Raw genomic sequence first — 20,536 nt, 5'->3', positions numbered from 1 at the left:
CACTTAAGTCTCGAGCTTTACTTTTCCAAGAAAAGTTGCCAAGACTCTGACATTATGAAGATGAAGTGAGTTTCACTCCTAACATGGGCTTGCAATCTTCTGCATTGGAAGCAAATCAGCAATGGAGTTGTACAAGAGCAAATTTTGACATTGCATTGCTTAATTTCTTTTTTTGGCAAACAACTGGATTTGCTAAAAGCGAGTCATTTACTAAAATCATTGATGTAATTTTTTTTAAGGTCAGTGACACTGTGTCCGCATGTGTGTATGTAAACGTCAAAAGTTCCTTTTATTGGTCTAAAGATCTAAAATGAATTTGCAACCAGCTGAGTTTAACAACAGTGTTTGTATATACTCTTGCATGTAAAACACAATGTATAATCTAGTTTTCCTTTGTCTTTAGGTGTAGGCTATGCAGTGATACTCATAGCTCTTTACGTGGGTTTCTACTACAACGTTATCATAGCTTGGTCTCTGTATTATCTATTTTCATCATTCACATTTGAGCTCCCCTGGACAAACTGCGACAACAGTTGGAACAGCCCAAACTGTACAGATCCCAAACTCTTCAATGCATCAGTACTTGGCAATGGTACCAAATACTCGAAGTACAAGCTCACTCCTGCAGCTGAATTTTATGAGTAAGTGTTGACCTGACTTTGCTATTTATTAAAAATTCCATGTCTAACTGTGATTCCTCCGGAAGGTAAAACAGCTTAGCATTCAGCCTCTAGAATAAGCATCAGAAGACTAAGGCTAAAATGCAGTTGTAATGTTGATCTGTATTCCTGTGTGATTAAGACTCTTGCCTCTGTGAGCTTTGGTTTCTCCTGTACAAATGCAATACTTGCCACTGAGCAAAATGGAATTGGACAAAAGACACAAGTCTTCCCCGATGTACCACTTCTGCTTGCTTCAACTTTGCCAGGGAAAGGAAACACAGAAATATTCTGAGAAAGATGACTGCATGCCAAACTGAGCTGACTTTAAAGCTTTAAAATAATCATTTGTTCAACAGGCTTGGCCTGTTTCTCTACTTGCAAAATATCTCAGAGCAGACCTCTGTTTGCTCAGCTGCTTCAATAGTTCAATGAAGTGAGATGAAGCACCGAGCAGGAGGGCTGCTGCCACATTGTAGAAAGATGGGCTTTTCTAATTCCTAAGCAAAAGAGCATTCTGCAGTATGGACCAAGACAGGCAAAGGCACACTCAAATCAAACACTTGGAATCCAAACCAAAAAGGTATATAAACTAACAACTGAACTATAAAATAAAGATATCAATCTGTGTATAAATAATTGCATTATGGACCTCCAGGGGAAAATGGGATTTGATTAGGATAAAGAAAGGAGGATGGGCATCGGGGTAATTGAATCAGCCGTTGAATTAATCTGAATAACCAATTCATATTTCTGAGTTGGGAATAGAAGGATATCAGGACACACACCTGCTGAGCAGCAAGTCCAGGCCTGTAGAAACAAAGGGACACCACTGTTACTATAAATAACCTAGTGTGTGTTACACCATGCCTGGCTACAGCAGCAATCTCGAGGTCTGTGTTCCTAGCTCTGAAACATTTGTGGCTGCTATTTGTCCTCTGAAGACAGCACAGTGAAAGATCAGTTACCAAACTGTTGGCACAGGTTTGGGTAAACTAAACTCAGTGCTTTGAAAATAATAAGGGGGGATTGAGTTCAAAGGAACTCACTACAATGGCAAATAATGACACCTAGAAAATCTACTGCCCTTACAAAGACGGTATGTGATGTGTTCGTAACTCAAACGTGAAGATAGATCATTTATAGCAAAAGGCTATATACACATGTAGTCCAGTTAAAGAACCTTCACTTTGAAGTGAACTATAACAAGTTATACATTCAGTATCTTCAAACAAAGAACTGCATTATTACAGAACTTCCATCTGAACAGCATTTGAAAAGAGGTTTTCTTTATCATTTTCTTGTGCTTAAGCCTTTGTAAAGCAAAATGCAATCCCTATATTCTTGCTTTGCTCCTTTGTGATTTAAAGTGGTTCTACACATTTTCTGTTACCACATCATGCTTGGGGTATGATTTTGAGTTTGTAGTGGGTGAGGTTGTGGTAGAATCTATTCACAATGTTTTGATTTAGTTCCACTGATCTGGGGAACAGCTCAATTTGTGATTCTGTCTGTACACTGAAACTTGAAACATTAGGGATCTTCCCTCACCATGTAAAAGATTCAAAGTGCAGTTCTCAGAAGGTAAGAATAAAAAGGGAATTTGACATTTCATTATGCTTTGATCCCTGAATTTTGGGGCAATAATTAAGTCCCTAGGCCCTGTACTTATTAGCAACTAGATTATATTGCAAAAATTAGAATAACCACTCTAGTAACACAATCTGTAACATCTGCTTCCCCAGCTGTAAAAACAGGGAATCACAAGGGGCATTATGTTCACTTATCGAGTATTTGGATTAGCTCATCAAGTCCAGCTGTACAGCTCAGGTGTGGACCTAAACTTGTGCAATGTTTTAGTGTATTCAGATCCAACCTAACAAAGACAGCCCAATTCAGAAAACAGTGTTTCTTATATCAAATAATCTAACTCATTCCCATGGTCTTTTTACAACAGGGAGAGCTGAATCTTCTGATCATAAAGTTTCCTATTATGTGCAACAGGGTCAGGAAATAGAAGTGATGATGCAGTATTAAATTTGTATCAATATAGTGGGTTTACAAAATGATGCACCATTTCTGGATGGAGTATGTTAAATAATAGTTCAAGTAAGGGTCTTGACTGGCTACGTTCCCTCTGCAAACCCCTCAAGTAAAGGCTGAATATTCCTTTAAGAATACTGGAGAACACTGGGTGTCCTCGTACCATATTGCACTACTGCTTGAACAACTGCTGAACTTGACCCAACTGTTTGTGTAGGAATCACACCTGATTCTTCCTGGTAGATAGCCATTAGTCACTTCTTAATCAACAAATATTTGCCAGAGGAGAACTACAGTTCCTGATGGAATGGTTTGTGCCAGGTCAGTCTATTCCTTACAGCCAGAAATCCTAAATTATTGACTGGATAACTAATTGATCCTTCCTCAGTACTACTGTGGATGAATAAGAGTTTTTAAGTAACAGCATGATGAAGACACTGGTTTCCAAATTCTGTGATCATATTTACTTTCTTAAGATTGTACTGCTATCCAGTGGTACAAGATATTAGCAATAACAGAAACAATTACTTTGGGGGCAATAGATTTATTATGACAGATTTCAGATTTTGAGTTTTGATCAGTTATCTAGAGAAACAAGGAAGTGGAGCAGCTACTTTTATACCAGAGGGAAATCAAACTATGCCACTCAAAATTCAGTGGGATACCTGTGGAAGCCCAGCCTCTGCACTAACACAACAAAGTATGATAATTAGCATTATTAAAACAGGACTTGAAAACAGCAATAGCACTGGTGCCCACTGTAAAAATAGGATAGAAAGGAAGAGATTTTGTCAGTGGAAGTGAAAATAAGTTCCATTACAATTTGGAGTATTTGGGGCCATGTTTTCAACCACAGTAACTAGCATAACAAGAACTTGCTGCTCTGTGTTACTGGGATGCACTGTGGCTTATGGGAAACTTGTTAAGGATGCTAAATGTGCCCAAGCACGTAAGCCTTCAGCCTCAAGCGTACATGGGAAGTGGTACAGCTTGAACTTGGTTCTCTAGGTTGTATATTTACATCAATAACATATACAAACTTTTGCCTTCTGGTGGGCGTGCTGAACTGGAAGCAGGGAGACCAGAAACACCAAACATCTGTTTTGCAGTTGGAGAGTGACTGAAAAGAGGTACTTCCAAAACAGGCCACAAGCAGAAAGCTGGTGTGGTTACCCTTAAGAGAAACAGACACTTCTTCTTTTTGGGACATGATTCCTTCACACAAAGCTGGCCTGACCATGAATTTAGAGTAGGTTATTTCCTAAAACCATGCAGCTGCCAGAGCTGACTGTCTCTATCTCCACCAGCACAGGAATAAACTGTAGGAAGAGGTGGGAGTACTGTGATGTGATAGTTCATCTAATACTCCAAGAAAGGCACCTCTAAGTTCAACAGAAATATGCTGATTCTCACCACTTACATCAAGTGAGAGAAGGGGAAACTTGCTAAGAATCTAGGCCAAATCTTTCAGCTGTCCAGTATCTGGCAGGGAGGGAAAGCAGGGAGAAACCTCTAAGCCTCAAACTTGGAAGAAATCAGTTCAAATTGCAATTTCCATGCCAAGGCAGTGACAGGCAGACTTTGACAAACATTATTTGGCTTTTATTTTCAAGCCTTAAGAGTTGGGCAATAATTCAGGTTGAAGTGGTTCTACACTTAGGCTTTCTAGAGTGTTTCATTCTACTAAGTCTGGTTTCAGTCATTCAGGCTTAATTCAGGTCAAGGTGCCACTGACATCAATGGGACAGTTGCTTACAACTGGAAGGAATAGGACCTCTACAATGCTTCATTAGAGATGGTTAAAATCAATTATAAAGTATTTGTACACTGCAAACTTAGCAAACAAGCACTCCAAAATCTGATAACAACTGGTGCCCTTCTGCTAGTAATAGTCATAAGAGAAATGCAGTTAGGAATAAAATGTAAATTCCACATTTCTTTGGAGACACACATTACTTCAATTACTTCCCTCTTCAGCGGTTTGGAATTAAACACACAAAATGCAAAGGACCTTCTATCCTTTCAACATATATTAATATAATTCATTGTAAACATTTTTTTGGAAGAACACAAATGCATCACTACAAAAAAAGTTCCCCTATCTACTCCATATCACTCCTATTTAAATACTTTATCTGAATACAGGTATACTTTATATTTGTTCTCTCCATTCTTGTGTCTGGGAAAAGTTTGTTACCATCTTGCTTTCATTTGCTGACAGTTAAGAAATACCAGTTTGGAGGAACAAAAGCACTATTCTTCTCATGAGGTACTGTGCCTGTAAAAAATCATGAGCTGTTATGGGAACAAATCCTGGCAATTTTTTAAACAAAACAGTGAAATTGTCAACAAATTTATTGAGCTACAGCTATTTTCCTCTGATAGTACTTTTTCTCAGGGCTGTAATCCATTCTTTCTGTGTAAGAAATAAAACACATTTTTACAGGAAATTTTTGTGCCAGATTCAGTAAAGAAAACTCACAGAATTCACAAGTCTGCCCAGCTGTGAGTAATTGCAAAAAGCTACCTAAGAACAAGAAATAAAGACAAAGTTCAGTCACGGCAGTCTACATCTATCATATTTATGAACATAAATTTATGAGGAGTGTGTGAACCAAGACTATTCTGAAAAAAACCTCACTCTACACAGCAAAGTTTACTTTTATAGACCGATAGGCTTGTTCTTTGGGGTACAAGTCTTCACCAGAAATACCACCACAGACCAAAAGGTCCTCATAGTACAGTATCGTGTCAAATGGAGCGATCAACACTATGTGCTTCAAAGGAAGATGCAGGAACCTATCCCCATAAAACAACTCTGAAGCAACCTCTCCCAAAAGAGAGAAAACACCACTTCAATTGAGCATAAGCAATTCTGCCTATAAATGCTTATAAAAACTGAATCAGACAAGAACTAATGAGAGTGGATAGCCCTATATTCTGCTAATCATATCTGGTAAGAAAAGACTCTAAGCTCATGCTAAACATGATCGGCAGTTCTCAATGATACCACTCTCCTGGAAAACAAACCTCCACTGAATACATCTGAAGCTTCTTTAGGAGGTTTCTTCATGCAACATCCGTACCCTGTGAACTAATTAGAGAGTTTGTACACAATGAAAAATTAAGAACCTCTCTAGACATCTAGACTTACTCATCTTTTGCATCTTAATTGTAAGGAAAGTTGTCAGGTGTTTCTGACAGGTTTGAAGTTGGGTAGCAGTCATCTGTTTACCTTCATAGAAATCACACAAAGACTATCAATAATTCTAGCTAGGTTCTGTACCTTCACCCCTAGAAAATCCCCAGAATGTAACTGAGCTCCTCCTCTGATTTCAGTGGGCTTAGAATTAGGTACATTATTAAATACTTTATGTGAGAAATTTATGGCAATAAGCAAGCTGTTTGAGATATCAATTCTATATTAACTGCACAGGCACATTTAGGAAGTTTGGGTGCATTGTTTACACATCCATAGTCTGAGACTAACATATTTGCATCCCTATACATTGTATATTTACTTTTTGAACACATTGTTTATTTACTTTTTGATTGTGTTGACTTTTTTGGACTCAACTAAGTAATTCAATCTTTCTCTTTTTGACTCAGTGCACAGAAATTTCTGCTACAATTATTTATGTGCATAAAATAAAAAAAGCTATTCCACAAATATTTACATGTGCAGCTTTGACATTTACTTTTCACATATGTTCACATCTTCGCATTTGTTGACCATTTACCTACACAAAGAGAAAAGAAATCAAATGCAAGTACAGTGGAAGTCAATCCACGTAAGTGTGTACACATGTTCTTAGGCTTTGGACAGCTTTATGGAAATGATTCCTAAACCACAACACGCCCTTGTGTAGCAAGTCCAGAAAACTGGAATAATGACCACTTTGCCAACTTAAATTTGTGGGGGTGGGGGGCATATGAGATATTGCAAATGTCAGGAGCTGCACATTATGCTGCATGCAACTGGCTTGCTTTGTGCTAACTTGTAGGACGAATTCTAACTGCTACCTTTACATACAGAGTCCTATGTAGTTTGGTAGTGGTACCAAGCTCTGAGCAATAATTACCGCAGCTGAGGTCAGTGCTGCAGCAGGTCCCCTATATTACCTTGCATTTGAAATCCTGGCAAGCAGAAGCAGAGCCTTTCTCTGTGGAACATCTCCACCTGCTTATATTGCTCAAGACAAAGCCAATAATGGTGTCACACACAACTAAACACCCATTTATTTGTATCCACCTGTTTCCTGTCAAATGTTCTCTACAACACACTGCTGACATGATACCACCACTAGTGTTTTATGTGTTGCTTCCTATAGGCAGAGTGTTTTGCCCATCCTAAGCTATCACATCTAAGCATTAATCCATGAAAAGGTTACAAACTTAACCTCACTGTGTAAAGGACCCAGCATTACAACAAATGTCAAACCACAAAGTGAGCATTCATTTGTTGAAACGTCCTCAATTTGTGGTGCATGAGCCTATTCCTATGGTTGATTTTCTTCAACTTTGTGTCTTTCTGTGTGGCTCTTCTGAAATCAGTAAAGCTTCATGAAAGGTCAACAGCTGCTTTGGAGAGGCTGGGGCTCTTCTTTCACCACCTCCCTGTCTAGGGCAGTGCATGGCCCATTGAGAATGCTGACTGAAGCAACATTTAACTTGCTGACTAAGGACTGGGGCAGTTGGGAGCACATGTGCTCTAACTGCTTCGCCATGTATCCTCAAACAATAAACTTTTTTCAGAAGTTCAGTATTCGTTAGAGCTGCAGAGGGCTGAAATTCAAGCGTTTCCTATCTGCAGATCTCAATATAATGGGTTTAAAAGCAGATTTTGAAAATCTCTTTTTTTCAGAGTGCTGTGCAGACCTCAGTGTGTTGAAGTGTGGCACAAATAGCAGGGGAGGTCAGAATTATCGAGTTAATGGGAGAATTAAGCTGGGTGAAAACTTCAGTGAGTTGAGAAAAACATTCTCAGTGCATGAAGAGTTTAGTCCTAGTGGCCACATATAATTTCAGGATTATCGTGATTCAAAAAGAAATACCATTTCATTCAGTACAAATAATAATTCATTATATGCCAGCCAAGGTGCCACTGGTAAATTATCTTTCTGTAAGTGATTCCCAAAATCTAGCTTGAAGTCCATTACACAGCTCCATTGTCCAACACAAGAGGGAGCTGAAATATCTCGAGAAACAGAAAAACCCAGGCAACAAAGGTGTTGGCAAAAGACAATGCAGTATCCAACAGAGCTGGAGTGAGTACATCCAGCTGAACCCAAGCTGCCTGGCTGCTGCAGAGCCCCTGGCATGCCTCTGACGCGTGCCCAGTGCTCCAGGGTGGGGGAGAGGTATGTAAGTGCACATGTAGCACTGCACATCGGATGGCTCAGCACCACTCTCCTATGTTCTTGGCTGTACAAGAGCACTCTCCCGGAGCCAGGCTATCCTGCATTACAGTGATGCCTTACGCAGAGCTCTTTACAAAGCACCCAGACGCACCCAAGCAGCTCAGACAGCAGCTGTAGATATGGCAGAGCTGAGTCTGAGCCAGGCTAACCCTGTTGCATTTCGCTGACTTCATGTGGAGAGACACTGCTATCTCTGCACTGCACCCCTAGCCCCAGAATTACAGTGAGGAGACACTGGTGTTCAGTCTGCATGGAGCCGGCTCAGGTCTGCAGGGTTTGTACCACATGGTCTGCCCCACACAGCTGTGGATATACACCTTGTGGACACAAACTGCCATGGAAACAACACAGCTGAATTTAAGCAGTGCTGCACCTGAAGTAAAAATACCTGGAGCCTGGCAAACTGTGCAAGAAGAACTCTATCCCCACCTGCTTAATGTGGATAGCTAGCCTTCCACAGAAAAAGAACCAACCATATTTTATGCTCTGATGGAAACTGGCAGCAATGACAACTGAACTATGGTTGCCCAAATATGTAACACAAGAAATGCATATAGGAGACCCTTCTAATTGAGCACAATTATCATGCTTCAAATTGCCTTCTAAATTGACTATACAATTTAATTTCTATAGATTGCACACTGTATACACTGACAGTTCTTTTAGCAACTTGAATCTAAAACTTGCATTAAGTTCTAAATCATAAAAAAACCCGTCTTACTACCAGAATAGGGAATAGAGCTCAGGACACCAGGACTATATCTATTTATATCTTAGCCAATTTGTGATAGTTACTCTATGCACACCATTTGGGTTTGATCCCATAAAAGTGACTACTAACTTTTAGAACTATTAAGTTTTTAGAATTACTTAATATGTTAACTAACAAATACATTTGTTAGTTAACACACTAATTTGCTGACAAGTTGATGACATTTTTGCAATCTGAACAAATCTGATACAACACATCTGAAAATCATTTAAAGGAATGACACCCTTCTATTGATTGCATCAAATTTTGGCAAATAACTTTTGCCTTTAATAAAAAGAGAAAGAATGAGCCTATAGAGCTGTGTAATCATATCTGGATTGAAACATAAAATTATAATTGATTTGGGATTGGAAAAATGAGGCCTACTCTAAGACCTTTAACTTGATCTGTTTGTACAAAACCTTCTAAATTTCCAAAATACAATCATGTAAATCTGTCTAGGGATGAAGAATACAAAAGGCTCCTTAGAAAGTCCTTAGAAAGAACCAGTCTGACAAAAAAGTCTAGGAGAATTCTATACCTAAAACTCTTACCTCCCGTTTTCTGGATATGGATTAAATGTTTTGGAGTGAAGAAGATATAGAGCAATTTTCAGATCATGACCCTTGGCATTTCTTTTTCCATTGGTTTGATTCCCTGTTTATACTCAAATACTCACCACTTCCATAAAGAGTATATTCTGAATGGCTCAGAGTGGAGACAAAGCAAAGGTTCATAATAATCCTTATTTTATAGATGGGAACACTAAGACACAGAGATGAACTTATTGGTTCCAACTTTACCTGTTATTAGAACTACAACTGGATCCTTCATTTATTGAGTCCCACTGAGCAGCTGCCCCCTTGCCTCCTCAATAATTTGTCTTTAGTAGGGTTCATGTATGACTACTAAACAGCTAGGCTTCCTGTTGGCTTTCCGTGACCTGACACCAAATTAAAGAGGACCCAAGTGCTGCACAAAGACAAACCAGAAGATAGTGGTACTAGCAAATGAATCACTGTTTGCTGAGTTCAACGGAGATGAACTGTTTCCTTTTAGCCGAACACAGTGTGGAAGTAAGGCAAGAATTGGTTCCAGAGTTATAGGGTGACTACGGGAATCTTCCCAGCAGAGAGCACAGGGAAGGAGAGAATGAGAAGAAATCTCACAAAGAGAGAAACCAGAATCTCTGAATGCAGCTTCAGTCTGAAACCCCTTCACATTCCTGCTCCTCTTGCAGACAGGCAGAAAGACTCTTGGGACCCATATTTACAGTGGTGTACAGTCTCAAAGTTATTGCAAATGTAGTTTACACTCCCTCACATGGAAAGCAGTCTTAGCATAAATCAGGTTCCTTTGCACAAATCCCTGATTAAAAAAAGTTAATTTCTTATCTCTAGTGCATGTTCTTTGATTCTTGGTGCTGTACTAACTAAATACTGCTAAAGCTCTGACAAGAATATCAGAAAACTTAAACTATTAGCTCCTCTTGTATACTTTGCTGAGCATAATAGGTCCCTGCTCTACTTTGTCAGCTCCATCTGTTAATGTTTATTCTCAATCTTCCCCCATAACATTTTCTTATCCTTTTTGCATGTATTTCTCATCTACTTTCATTCTTTTCTCAATAACAACAATCTGCAAGCAAAATACTAATTCTAGTTGCCTCACTACCCCTGATTTTTCCTTTCTCTTTGACTCAGAGTTCTAAATTATGAGAGTTTATTCTGTTAGCAGAATTGGACAAATATCTCTGTACTTAGGAAACAAGAATCACTTTCAGAAGCTTTTAATTAAGACATTCTCAGTAGCTTTGGACATAATTTAAAGAAGTTGACAGACAACAGAGGCTGATACTAGTTGGTGCTGTACCTCCTCTGGTTCCTTGGCTTAGGGATTTAAGACAGATCAGTTTATGCCACTTTGTCTGACTTGCATATGTCTTTATAGCATTGGGAAGTGGGACAATCCTGCAGCTAGTGAAAGCAACCTCAATTCAGGAATGGACATTGGCCACGTTGCATCATTCTGCTGTAATATCAAAAGGCTGAAAATTCAGGTGTTTTGATCTCAGAGCTTCCTGAATGGGGAATCTTGCAGTATAAAGGAAGTGACCAAGTATAATCTAAAGGAGCCAGTCAGGGATTTACCACTCAACCTGCCTTAACACAGACAGGCTAAAAACAGCCTCAGCTGCTCATGAAGTAAGTATTACTTGATGTGAAATAATTGTGGCATAATTGAGCTAACTGGATTTTCTACAGCATCACTGATGTATACTAACTTGGATGAACATGATGAATGCAAAGTTCTTTTCAAATTTGCCCTTCTCCAAAAAATGACTGTTTTTCAAAGAACATTACAGAGCTATATCCTTCAAACCAAGAAGGTTTAGTCTACCTAATACTTTGGCCACTGCTTCTCTCCTCCATCTCTTCACATGTCAGCACATCTCAACCTAAATTGCAGTCTAGCACTAGATCTTCTATACTTTATGGTGCCACCTGAACAGAAATGTAGCTTCTAGTAGGTAAACATTCATGAACTACTTCCCAGCAACCCTCAAAAAGGGCACCTATCAGAAAGCTTCTATGACTTCTCTTCAGAGGTCACAAAGAAAAACAAAAAAAGAAAAAAGGAAAAGGAAACAAAACCTGCTAGAATTACAGCTCAGAAACAGCAGCTGTCTCTGAAGATTTCCTTGCTTAGCTGCCCAGTTACACAGCTGTTTTGACGGGTTACAGAAGTATTTTTCTCTTCCTGTTGTATGATCCCTTACCCTGATTAAGGGAGCAGAACTCTTGGAATGGAGATTGTCCTGAAAATCCTGGGAATCTTGCATTTGAAATGGCAGTTCTGGCAAGTGTTCCAAACAGTAAGACACATTGCTAGCTGCTTCTTGGAAAGCAAACACACAAGGAAGCAGGCTTCTTTGCAAATCTAGAAAAATATTTGGGCAAGAAGAATAAAAAGTTAAATGGGCAACAAAGAATGCAAGTTCAGATTCAGTTTTTCTGAGTAGACATCTACATATCATAATCCAAAGGACTTTCTTTACAATATCCAGCTATGACAGTGATAGCAGTGTAACTGCGATAGCACAGATTGCCAAAACCCTCCCAAGATCCTGGACAAATGTTCTCATCAGAAACCTGTGAAACTTTTCCTGGCTATACTTATCACTGCCCAAGCTGATAAGTTTAGAATGGAATCAGGCATTCCTGCCCAGGATTCACTTATACCTGTGGATCCTCTGGCAAATTATGCTTTATTAGCAGAAATACAAGTAGCTTTCATTGACGCTCAAAGCAAAAGTTGAATGAGACCTACCTATTTACCTTTAAAGATAATGGGTTTTTAGATGAGATATCAAGAAGTCTGCCTCTATATTTTACTTTTTCCATAGGTAACAGCTGTATTATTATATAGTTACATTGTTGTATAATAGGAATTAAACTCACCTCATACTTTCTAAATAGGAACATTCTTGAATATATGCCAGAAACACATGGTCACTACCCTTTTAATGCCTTGCTTGTTATTAGCCTTACAATAATCCCAGGTTGGATAAAAGATACTTGTAGAAAGCATCCTCCTAAATCAGCTGCTTGATTTAGGAGGATGCTTTCTACAAGTATCTTTTATCCAACCTGGGATTAATCATAGAAACAGTTCAAAAATACAGCATTTCTTATTAAATCTGAGAAACTAGAGAAGCAGAACTATTACAATTCTTAGCTGACCATATCTTGATGCTTTAGGGATCAAAAGGGAATTGTGTGCAACTCTTTCATATTACTAGATAGATCGTTCTAATGGGCCTTAATTTTCCCAGCATGTTTCTACAGTTTAAGTAACACAGATATATTTTTCAGTTTTCCCCATTTAAGTTGACACAGGTTTGCCCTATCTTGGAACTTACTCAACTATGTCACTCATCTCTGACCTGGTAAGACAAGTGCTTAAGTTAATTCTGAAGCACCATCTATCTAGTAAGAGATTGTACGGGCACAGCCAATGGGGCTGGAATTAGACTCCTCAGGCTTTAGTCTCTACATGTCTGCAGTCATGCAGGGCAAATCACTCAGTACTTCAGTTTCTCTAAAATGCAGTTATCTTCATAAAACATGTCAGGGTCTTCCAGTGAAAAGGGCTTTTTTGATTTGATTTGTTTGTACTATTATGGTGCTAAGAGAAGCCAACAGAGATCAACTTTCTATTTCACCCAAGCAGTGCACTGCAAATAAAAGGTGATAGAGAAAGGGAAGGAGACAAGGAAGGTCGTGACCATTTTACCTGGATGGGGACTGAAACACTAAGAAATTGAATCCCTGAGCCAGCATTCTGTAGATTCGTATCAGAACCAGGAGTTAGCTCTGTAATTCACCTCTAGTGCAGGGTTCCAGCTGCAATGCCATTCCTCTTTGCAAATGCAGCTTTCAGTAAAGGAAAATATTTCTGCATTTTTTAGATTTGTAAAAGCAGCAAGAGACACTTCAATAGCACAGAACTGAGTTAAAGGGACGGAGATCCACTATAACATCTCTCCCATATCCCTGTGCCTGTTGCACACAATGTGTTTTGACAGCTCTACTTGTAGATATCACCAGTCATGAGGACAAACACTCTTTCCTACACTTCAGTCCATTTCACTGTGTAGATCTCAAAAGAATTAGCCTGCTCTAGTAAGCAACAGAATTTCCTCTGCTATCACTCTACTGTCTCAGTGGACAACAGAGAGCACTATGTCCAGTTTAAATTTACCAACTGTTGCTTTTCCTATCCAACCACTTTTTTGCAGCCTCACAATAGCCTATTCAAAAAGAAATTGAGAGTAACTGGAGCTGCTCAAGTTACAGAAAGCCAGCTGTTTGCTTATCTAGAATCACAAAATAATTTAGGTTGGAAGAGGTCTCTGAAGGCCGTCTAATACAACTCCTTACCCAAAAGCAAGGCTAACTTCAAAAGTAAATCAGTCTGCTCAAGGCCTTTACTGGCTAAGTTTTAAAATTTCCAAGGACAGAGATTCTGCATCCTCTCTGGGAACCTGTTCAGTGTTCAAGCAAGAATCAATGAATGACACTTCCAAAATCCCCAAACATTTCCAGTGAAGGAGAGAGTGCTATCATTATGGCACTATGGTGCTAAACAGACATAGAGCGCCAGTGAGACCACAAAGGCATTGAAGGAAGAAGCACAATACATGGCTTCACAAAACAGATTTCACTAACTGCTAGTGATGTCAGTAGGGCAACTACTACCGCAGGGCAGCATCCATTTCTGCTGCCCACAGGATGAGATATGTAAAACCCTTTTTCCCTCAGTGACTTCGCTTTGTTTCTGTGTATCTGGTATGTAGGCGAGGAGTTCTGCACCTGCACGAAAGCCGTGGAATCCATGACCTTGGCTTGCCTCGCTGGCAACTTTCCCTCTGCCTCTTGGTCGTGGTAATCATTCTTTTCTTTAGTCTGTGGAAAGGCGTGAAGACTTCAGGAAAGGTAGAGCTAATATTGTCCTTCTATCTCAACTATGTTCTCTGTCTCCTTTAAGAAGTCTCCTAATTTTAGAAACAAGAGACTAAATCACTGCTTCTGAGGGATCCTCAGGGACCAAACCATGTGAGAGGCCTTCATATATGTACAGTGGAAATACACAATCCCGATTCAGCCTTTATTTTATTTACAAGTTTTGCTTGTGTAATGTTGCAACTGGAAATTTTATTAGCATATTATTTTCAATTCAGCATTAGTGGTCTCATCCAGAAAATATTTTGAAAGACTTTAAATTGTCTTAAATGTGCCTCCTATTCTTAGCGAAATGTACTAATGTTTCAATGGTTTAAGATGCTTTGGTTTTATTATATAAAATGCCATGACAAGAGAAATATCTGGCAAACGTAATTTGAAATTACTCTTTGACATCCCTCAGAAAACACCTGAATGGAAATTCTAGGGTTGGCTACATCTTAAGAGTTTTTTGTACATTTTCATGAATGTATCACCTAACAGGAGGCAATGACTGCACTTGTTACATAAATGAATATATAGCTGAAGAGCTAATCAGCAGTCTAACACACACAGGTAATATATAAGCACTCCAAGTCTTCTGTTTGTCAAAACTGTCTCCTACTGGTACCTGTAAACATGCACACGTAAAGACTTATGATACATAACAGCATTTTCCCCCAAGACGTCCTATAAACAGCTTCTCCATTGAATTGAATGGACAAAACCAAGAAAGTGCCAGCTGTATTTTTCACATGTTCTTAAATCTTCTGTAACAGTTGATTAACCTTTGGGATCTCTGTTGTCTGCAGGTTGTTTGGATAACAGCCACTTTGCCTTATGTTGTATTATTTGTCTTGTTAATACATGGAATAACCCTGCCAGGTGCATACAATGGAATAAATGCATACCTTCACATAGATTTCAGAAGATTAAAGGAAGCCACGGTAAGTACACTCTTCTGCTCTCATTCCCTTGTTATTATTAAACCTGTTTCCCCTGTTACTAAAACTGAAAATATTAGAGGTAATTTCTGAAATTATATAGCCACACTTCTGCTTTTGCATAAGCAGTAGTCCACTGTCCCTGATAGTCTAACTTTCCAACACTCTCCATAACAGGACTATCTCAGCCTGAACCCAAGCTGTTCTGATCACAAAAAAACTGTGCAAGGGCAGTTTTCAGGTGTGGCAGTCCCTTAAAGTTCATGCTTTGTCTGTGTACCCTGTAAACTGCAGTATGCTTTATACATGAAAATTGAGTCATGCAAAAATTTAGTTCTCAAAAGGCTAAGAATTTCCCCAAGAAGAAAATTTTTCTTTGTGATTTTGATTAATTACTAGGTTAAATATTAACCTAGTAAACAAAAATGCTGGCCTATGAAAACCTTGCTAAACCTGCTAATTCAGGACTAACTCACCTAATCAAATAATGGTCCTTCATAAAAATGAGATTTTCAATAGTATGGTGTTCTTATCTTACTATCAAAAGTAATGTACATTTCACTGTATCATTTAACAACATTGCAAGACATTGTCATTAAATATATCCAAACCAACTCAATTTGTGGAGTACCTTAGAACTAAGAATTATTTCATCCCTTGTAAAGCAAGATCTGTGAGTATAGTCACTAACTCATGAAATTACCAGCATTTCAGACCTATGAAGAACAATGATCTGGTGACTACAGAGAGATCTTACCACTGTGCTGTTCTAAAAGTATCACAAATCATTTATAAAACACCAGTATCTCTGTGGATGGGTCACAAGGCCATTCAAATAGTTACAAAACTGAAAAGTGAGGACAACTAGAAGGAAATTAACTGTCTTGAAAATTTGCAGCTTTCAGAGATGTCTGCAGTCTATACATAGTTGCATTGTACATTTCCTATATCTTGTTTTTTCCTGAATAATTAAAAAGACCTTGAGTGTGAGAATACAGACCTATTTTATATACTCTTAGCAAAACAATCCTTCGTTGGTTTTGTAATACTAAATTTGGAAACGGGCATTTCTTCAACAACAGAAGTTATCACCAGAACCCAGACCCCTTCTCACTCTATTTGTAATAGTCAAACCAAACTTCAAATATGGGACTTCCATCCACCTTTGTCAACAAGGCAGTAGCCACCTCAGTAGTTCACATTTATGCATACACATAAATACAAAGATGCAAGGATTAACAAAGGAGGTGCTTAAATTTTTCTTATACATTTTAAGTGCTGTTTGGCAAAAACCTTAACAAGTTCAACTAGCTGTCTATGGAGCTGTGCCAGCTTGCATCAGCTCAGAATCTAGGCGTCCATAATCATATCTGCCTTCTGCTTTTGGAAGGATATTCTGTGCACTGCTGTTTCGTGGCTTAATATTTCTGCAGCTGCTATTTGGATGACCCTAAAGTTATTTGTTTTCCAAGACTAAATTTTTCAGACAACAACAACAAAAAAAGTTGCTCTAGAATAATAAAAGACTAAAGATCAGTTATAAGGAGAAGTTTCACGAACTACTTTGACAAGTCAGCCTTTCTCCTGCTCAGAGACTGGGATACCTGCTGCTGCAATAGGCTTGTGTGTTTAGTCTGTCCTCAGGCTCCAAAGAATAGACTCCTGCTTCAGTTCTATGTCAATGCGTCCCTGAATCTTTCTGATTTATGATTTTTTTTCTCCCAAATGATGAACCTAACAAAGAAACATCGTGAGTCACAAACAGTAATGACCTACAGAGGGCTCTGCCTCTGCTGTTCTAAAAGACCTTACAGCATCCTGATCAATGTCAAGGTCTGCCTCATTTTATAGGGCCGCATATTGCACAGCACTGAGCAAGCCCTAAGACACCTCAATTTTCAGGGATATTGAACCCACAAAATGTGTGTCTATAAAAAGGACAGAAAGATATTCACCTGAAGACCTCTTAACTAGACCAATGCCCAGCTACGCTCCTTGGTGAAAGTCCAGGAGCTACAAAGCCACAATACTCATCTCCACTACACAAATGGATACATTAAACATCTGTGTAAAACAGCAGCTACACTTCTGTTCTGCTAAAGGAATCAGCTTTAAATACAGAGTTAAATCAGACATGAGGAAGACACTCACTCTTTCATAGACCTTAACAAGTTTCCTGAAGATTATATAACATCTGGGGGTGCACACAATATTTCCTCTCCACACAGCACAGTGATTCTTTAAATCCACATACACAAGAAAGAATATGCACAGAAGTTATAATGGCATAAACAACTATGAAGAAAGCTAGAAAGATTGATGACTGCCTTCTGTAAAATGTTTCTATTTTTTCGTTTTTAATGCATATAAAAACAATATCCTACCATAAAATATATTAGACTATGCATCAATCAGAAGCCATCCAGCTGAAGTAAACAGAGAACACAAGTGTAAACTGAAGAAGAATCAGCCCCACTGTCTGTTTCACATTCTGCTTTGTTGTAACAAAGGGAATGTTTTGCATTTAATCTTAGTTCTAAAGTAATTTCTGGTTTCTGCTCTGTTTTCCCTTCACCTTGATCTTCTCAATTTGTTTCCTAATCAGCTACTATGAGCCAAGACTCGTACTCAACAGATAGGTAAGCATATACATAACTCCTTTGGTAGGCAGCAGGTGATAACCGCTCATGTGAATCAACAGGACTTAAGCACATTCTTACTATTCAAGCACCCTTGAGCAAGGGGAAGTATAATGAGTACAACTCCACCAGCAAGACACAAAAGAGCTAGAGAGCCACTAAAAACAAGTGCCTTATGGTGGCAGCATGCAGATCTAGTTATAGTTTAAGCAAAATTTATTTTAAAAAATTTCAGGAATTCATTAACAACACAAGTTATGGGAAGTTTTAAAAAAACAAGAAAAATTATAGGAGGCTTTGCATCCCCCCTTCTGCACTCCTATCTACATAAACGCTCTTCAGAGAGTACAACTATTTGATCTCAACCTTTGTGTGGAGATAGAACATTCAGATGTAACTGGGTATATGAAAGGAATGAGCAAGGAATTAATTTTACAGGATTGTTTTGCTATTTAGTAAAAGAAATCCATGATACCTAAAAGCCCTGTATGAACTGCAGTTTGAGAGAAATCATATCTCCCTATCCACCGGTTTGCAATAAACACATCATAGATTGTTCTACATATTAACTTTCAAGTAATTAACTCTCAACAGTTCATAAAGTTAAGTTTCTCTACAAATCTAGAGTTCAATAAATGGTTCTCAGCCTTCAAAAGGCAGTAGTTAAAAGCATCTATCATCTATGTTGAGAAAAAAAATAGACCACTAGCATAAGTGCTTTCATATCATGTTAGGATGGGATAAGGCACTCGCTCTCTTTCCATTGGGCCAAATGTGAAAGCTTAGCATTAAAATCCCAATGCAAATGTTGCTTAGATCTGTTAGAAAGCCGCTGCTGAGTAGATACATTGGATCTGATTTTGTAGAGATGGATGGAGATGAAATCCAGTGCTTTTCATAGTCTTGAGCACTTGGCAGACTTAATCAAAAACTGAAGAACTCATTTTGAGAAATGTTGAGTATTATTCACTCCATTGGCTTCATTACCCTTGTTGAAGATGCTTGTTTAAATATCTCTGCGTAACAACTGAGTAAGTGAAACCCTCATTAACCAGGGTAGGCTATTTTCAGGCTTCTGATTCAGGAGACCAGCACTGTTGCTCCTGACTGCTGTCTGCACATCTTGGTTGGATGTTGGGCTGGAGGGTCACTTTAGAAAATGCTTTAGCATTAAAAACATGTTTTCCCTAGCGGACAATTCTGAGAATGACCAAGCGGCATCTAAACTGAAAATTCATAACTATCAGCAATAACTCCTTCTCCAACTAAGCGGGAAAGGTGACAGATAACCTGCATGGTTCTGTTCACAGCAAGTCAGTCATGCTTCAGCTTCTGAAACAAGAAAGCATCATATAAAGTGTACTAACAGTCCCATAAAGAAAGCTCTCTTATGGGAAAGAAAATGTCCTGTAACTCTTGACCCATTAACTATTTTTAGTTTTCTGGTTGTACATTCCAAAATAAATTGGAACAAGAACTATTGGAAGTGTATTTCTGTCACCGGGAGAAAAATCATGTAAACATTTCAGTACTCAGTAAAAGCTGAGAAGTACAGATCCAACTGGTACACCCCACCATAGTAGCAGTGTGCATGCACTGAGAACTTGCCCGCTGCATTGGCCCTTACTATTTCGGGTTAAGCCATTCCAGATCACAACTGTGCTCCATGTGACATCTCATGGGGGCTGAGAAGCAGTTACACTCCCATAAGCATGAATGCTGATCATTTTTCAAAAGCCAGATGTCTTGTACACTTCTTGCATTTCCCTGATGTATCTTTCAGACTGAACTGACACTGACAATGTTGGTGTCATTATGCAGGTATGGATTGATGCAGCTACTCAGATATTTTACTCCTTAGGAGCCGGGTTTGGTGTTTTAATTGCATTTGCCAGTTACAATAAGTTTGACAACAACTGTTACAGGTAAGACAGCCTATTCTTTCATACTGCTTCAGAATGATACTATTTTACTCTAACTGCAGCTGGAATAAGTATTAAGCTATCTTTTTATCTTTAGTCATTTATTAATGATGGTCAGTCTTGTGTAGACATAGCAACCAACCCAAATCTTGAAACACCGTCTTCCTTACTGAAATTTTAGTAACAGGAACCTGCCAAGATATCTGCTGTACAGCAAACCAGAATGGGATTAGGTTTGGACTTTAAACAGCTGTGTAAACTGTGCTTGTGTTTGCCTTTCAAAAGTACCATTAAGTGCAACAGTGAACACAGGATGAAATCTTATTGGTCCAGGAGCCAAAAGCAGAAGGATTCCAGTTTCCAGAAGTGTTTCTGTGCTTTGGGATTATATTTCTGATATTTTATGTTAAGCTCCAATTTAGGAATGCACTTTAAATCAAGTCAGTTTGTAAGTGTCTTGCTGAATCACCGCCATGGAAATTCAACCAGAACTGCTCTGCACCTTCTGAGAACTTCCAATATTTAGAATTTTTGTTAACATTCCATTTTGGAATGAAAACAAGCATCGCTTTAAATTTTCCCATGAAATATAAATGCAGAAAGTACATGTATTATAAATACATTGTGAACTGAAGGATAGCAAAAAAAAATTTA

At 38.6% G+C, this 20,536-nt stretch overlaps 1 protein-coding gene across 1 annotated transcript in view; it reads left to right on the top strand.

Annotated features, from left to right (window-relative positions):
• Nucleotides 1-20,536, top strand: part of SLC6A2 (solute carrier family 6 (neurotransmitter transporter), member 2) — a 74,435-nt gene that overhangs the window by 27,995 nt on the left and 25,904 nt on the right. The window contains exons 4-7 of the mRNA XM_010584805.1: nucleotides 404-641; nucleotides 14,233-14,371; nucleotides 15,190-15,324; nucleotides 19,782-19,885. Coding sequence (XP_010583107.1) covers nucleotides 404-641; nucleotides 14,233-14,371; nucleotides 15,190-15,324; nucleotides 19,782-19,885 — 616 coding nt within the window. The remainder of the gene's footprint in view (nucleotides 1-403; nucleotides 642-14,232; nucleotides 14,372-15,189; nucleotides 15,325-19,781; nucleotides 19,886-20,536) is intronic.

This window comes from Haliaeetus leucocephalus, unplaced genomic scaffold (genome assembly GCF_000737465.1).
Source record: "Haliaeetus leucocephalus isolate CR32 unplaced genomic scaffold, Haliaeetus_leucocephalus-4.0 Scaffold92, whole genome shotgun sequence".
Lineage (NCBI taxonomy): Eukaryota > Metazoa > Chordata > Aves > Accipitriformes > Accipitridae > Haliaeetus > Haliaeetus leucocephalus.
Note: the sequence above shows the minus strand (reverse complement) of the source record. Positions and strands in the feature narration are given on the sequence as shown.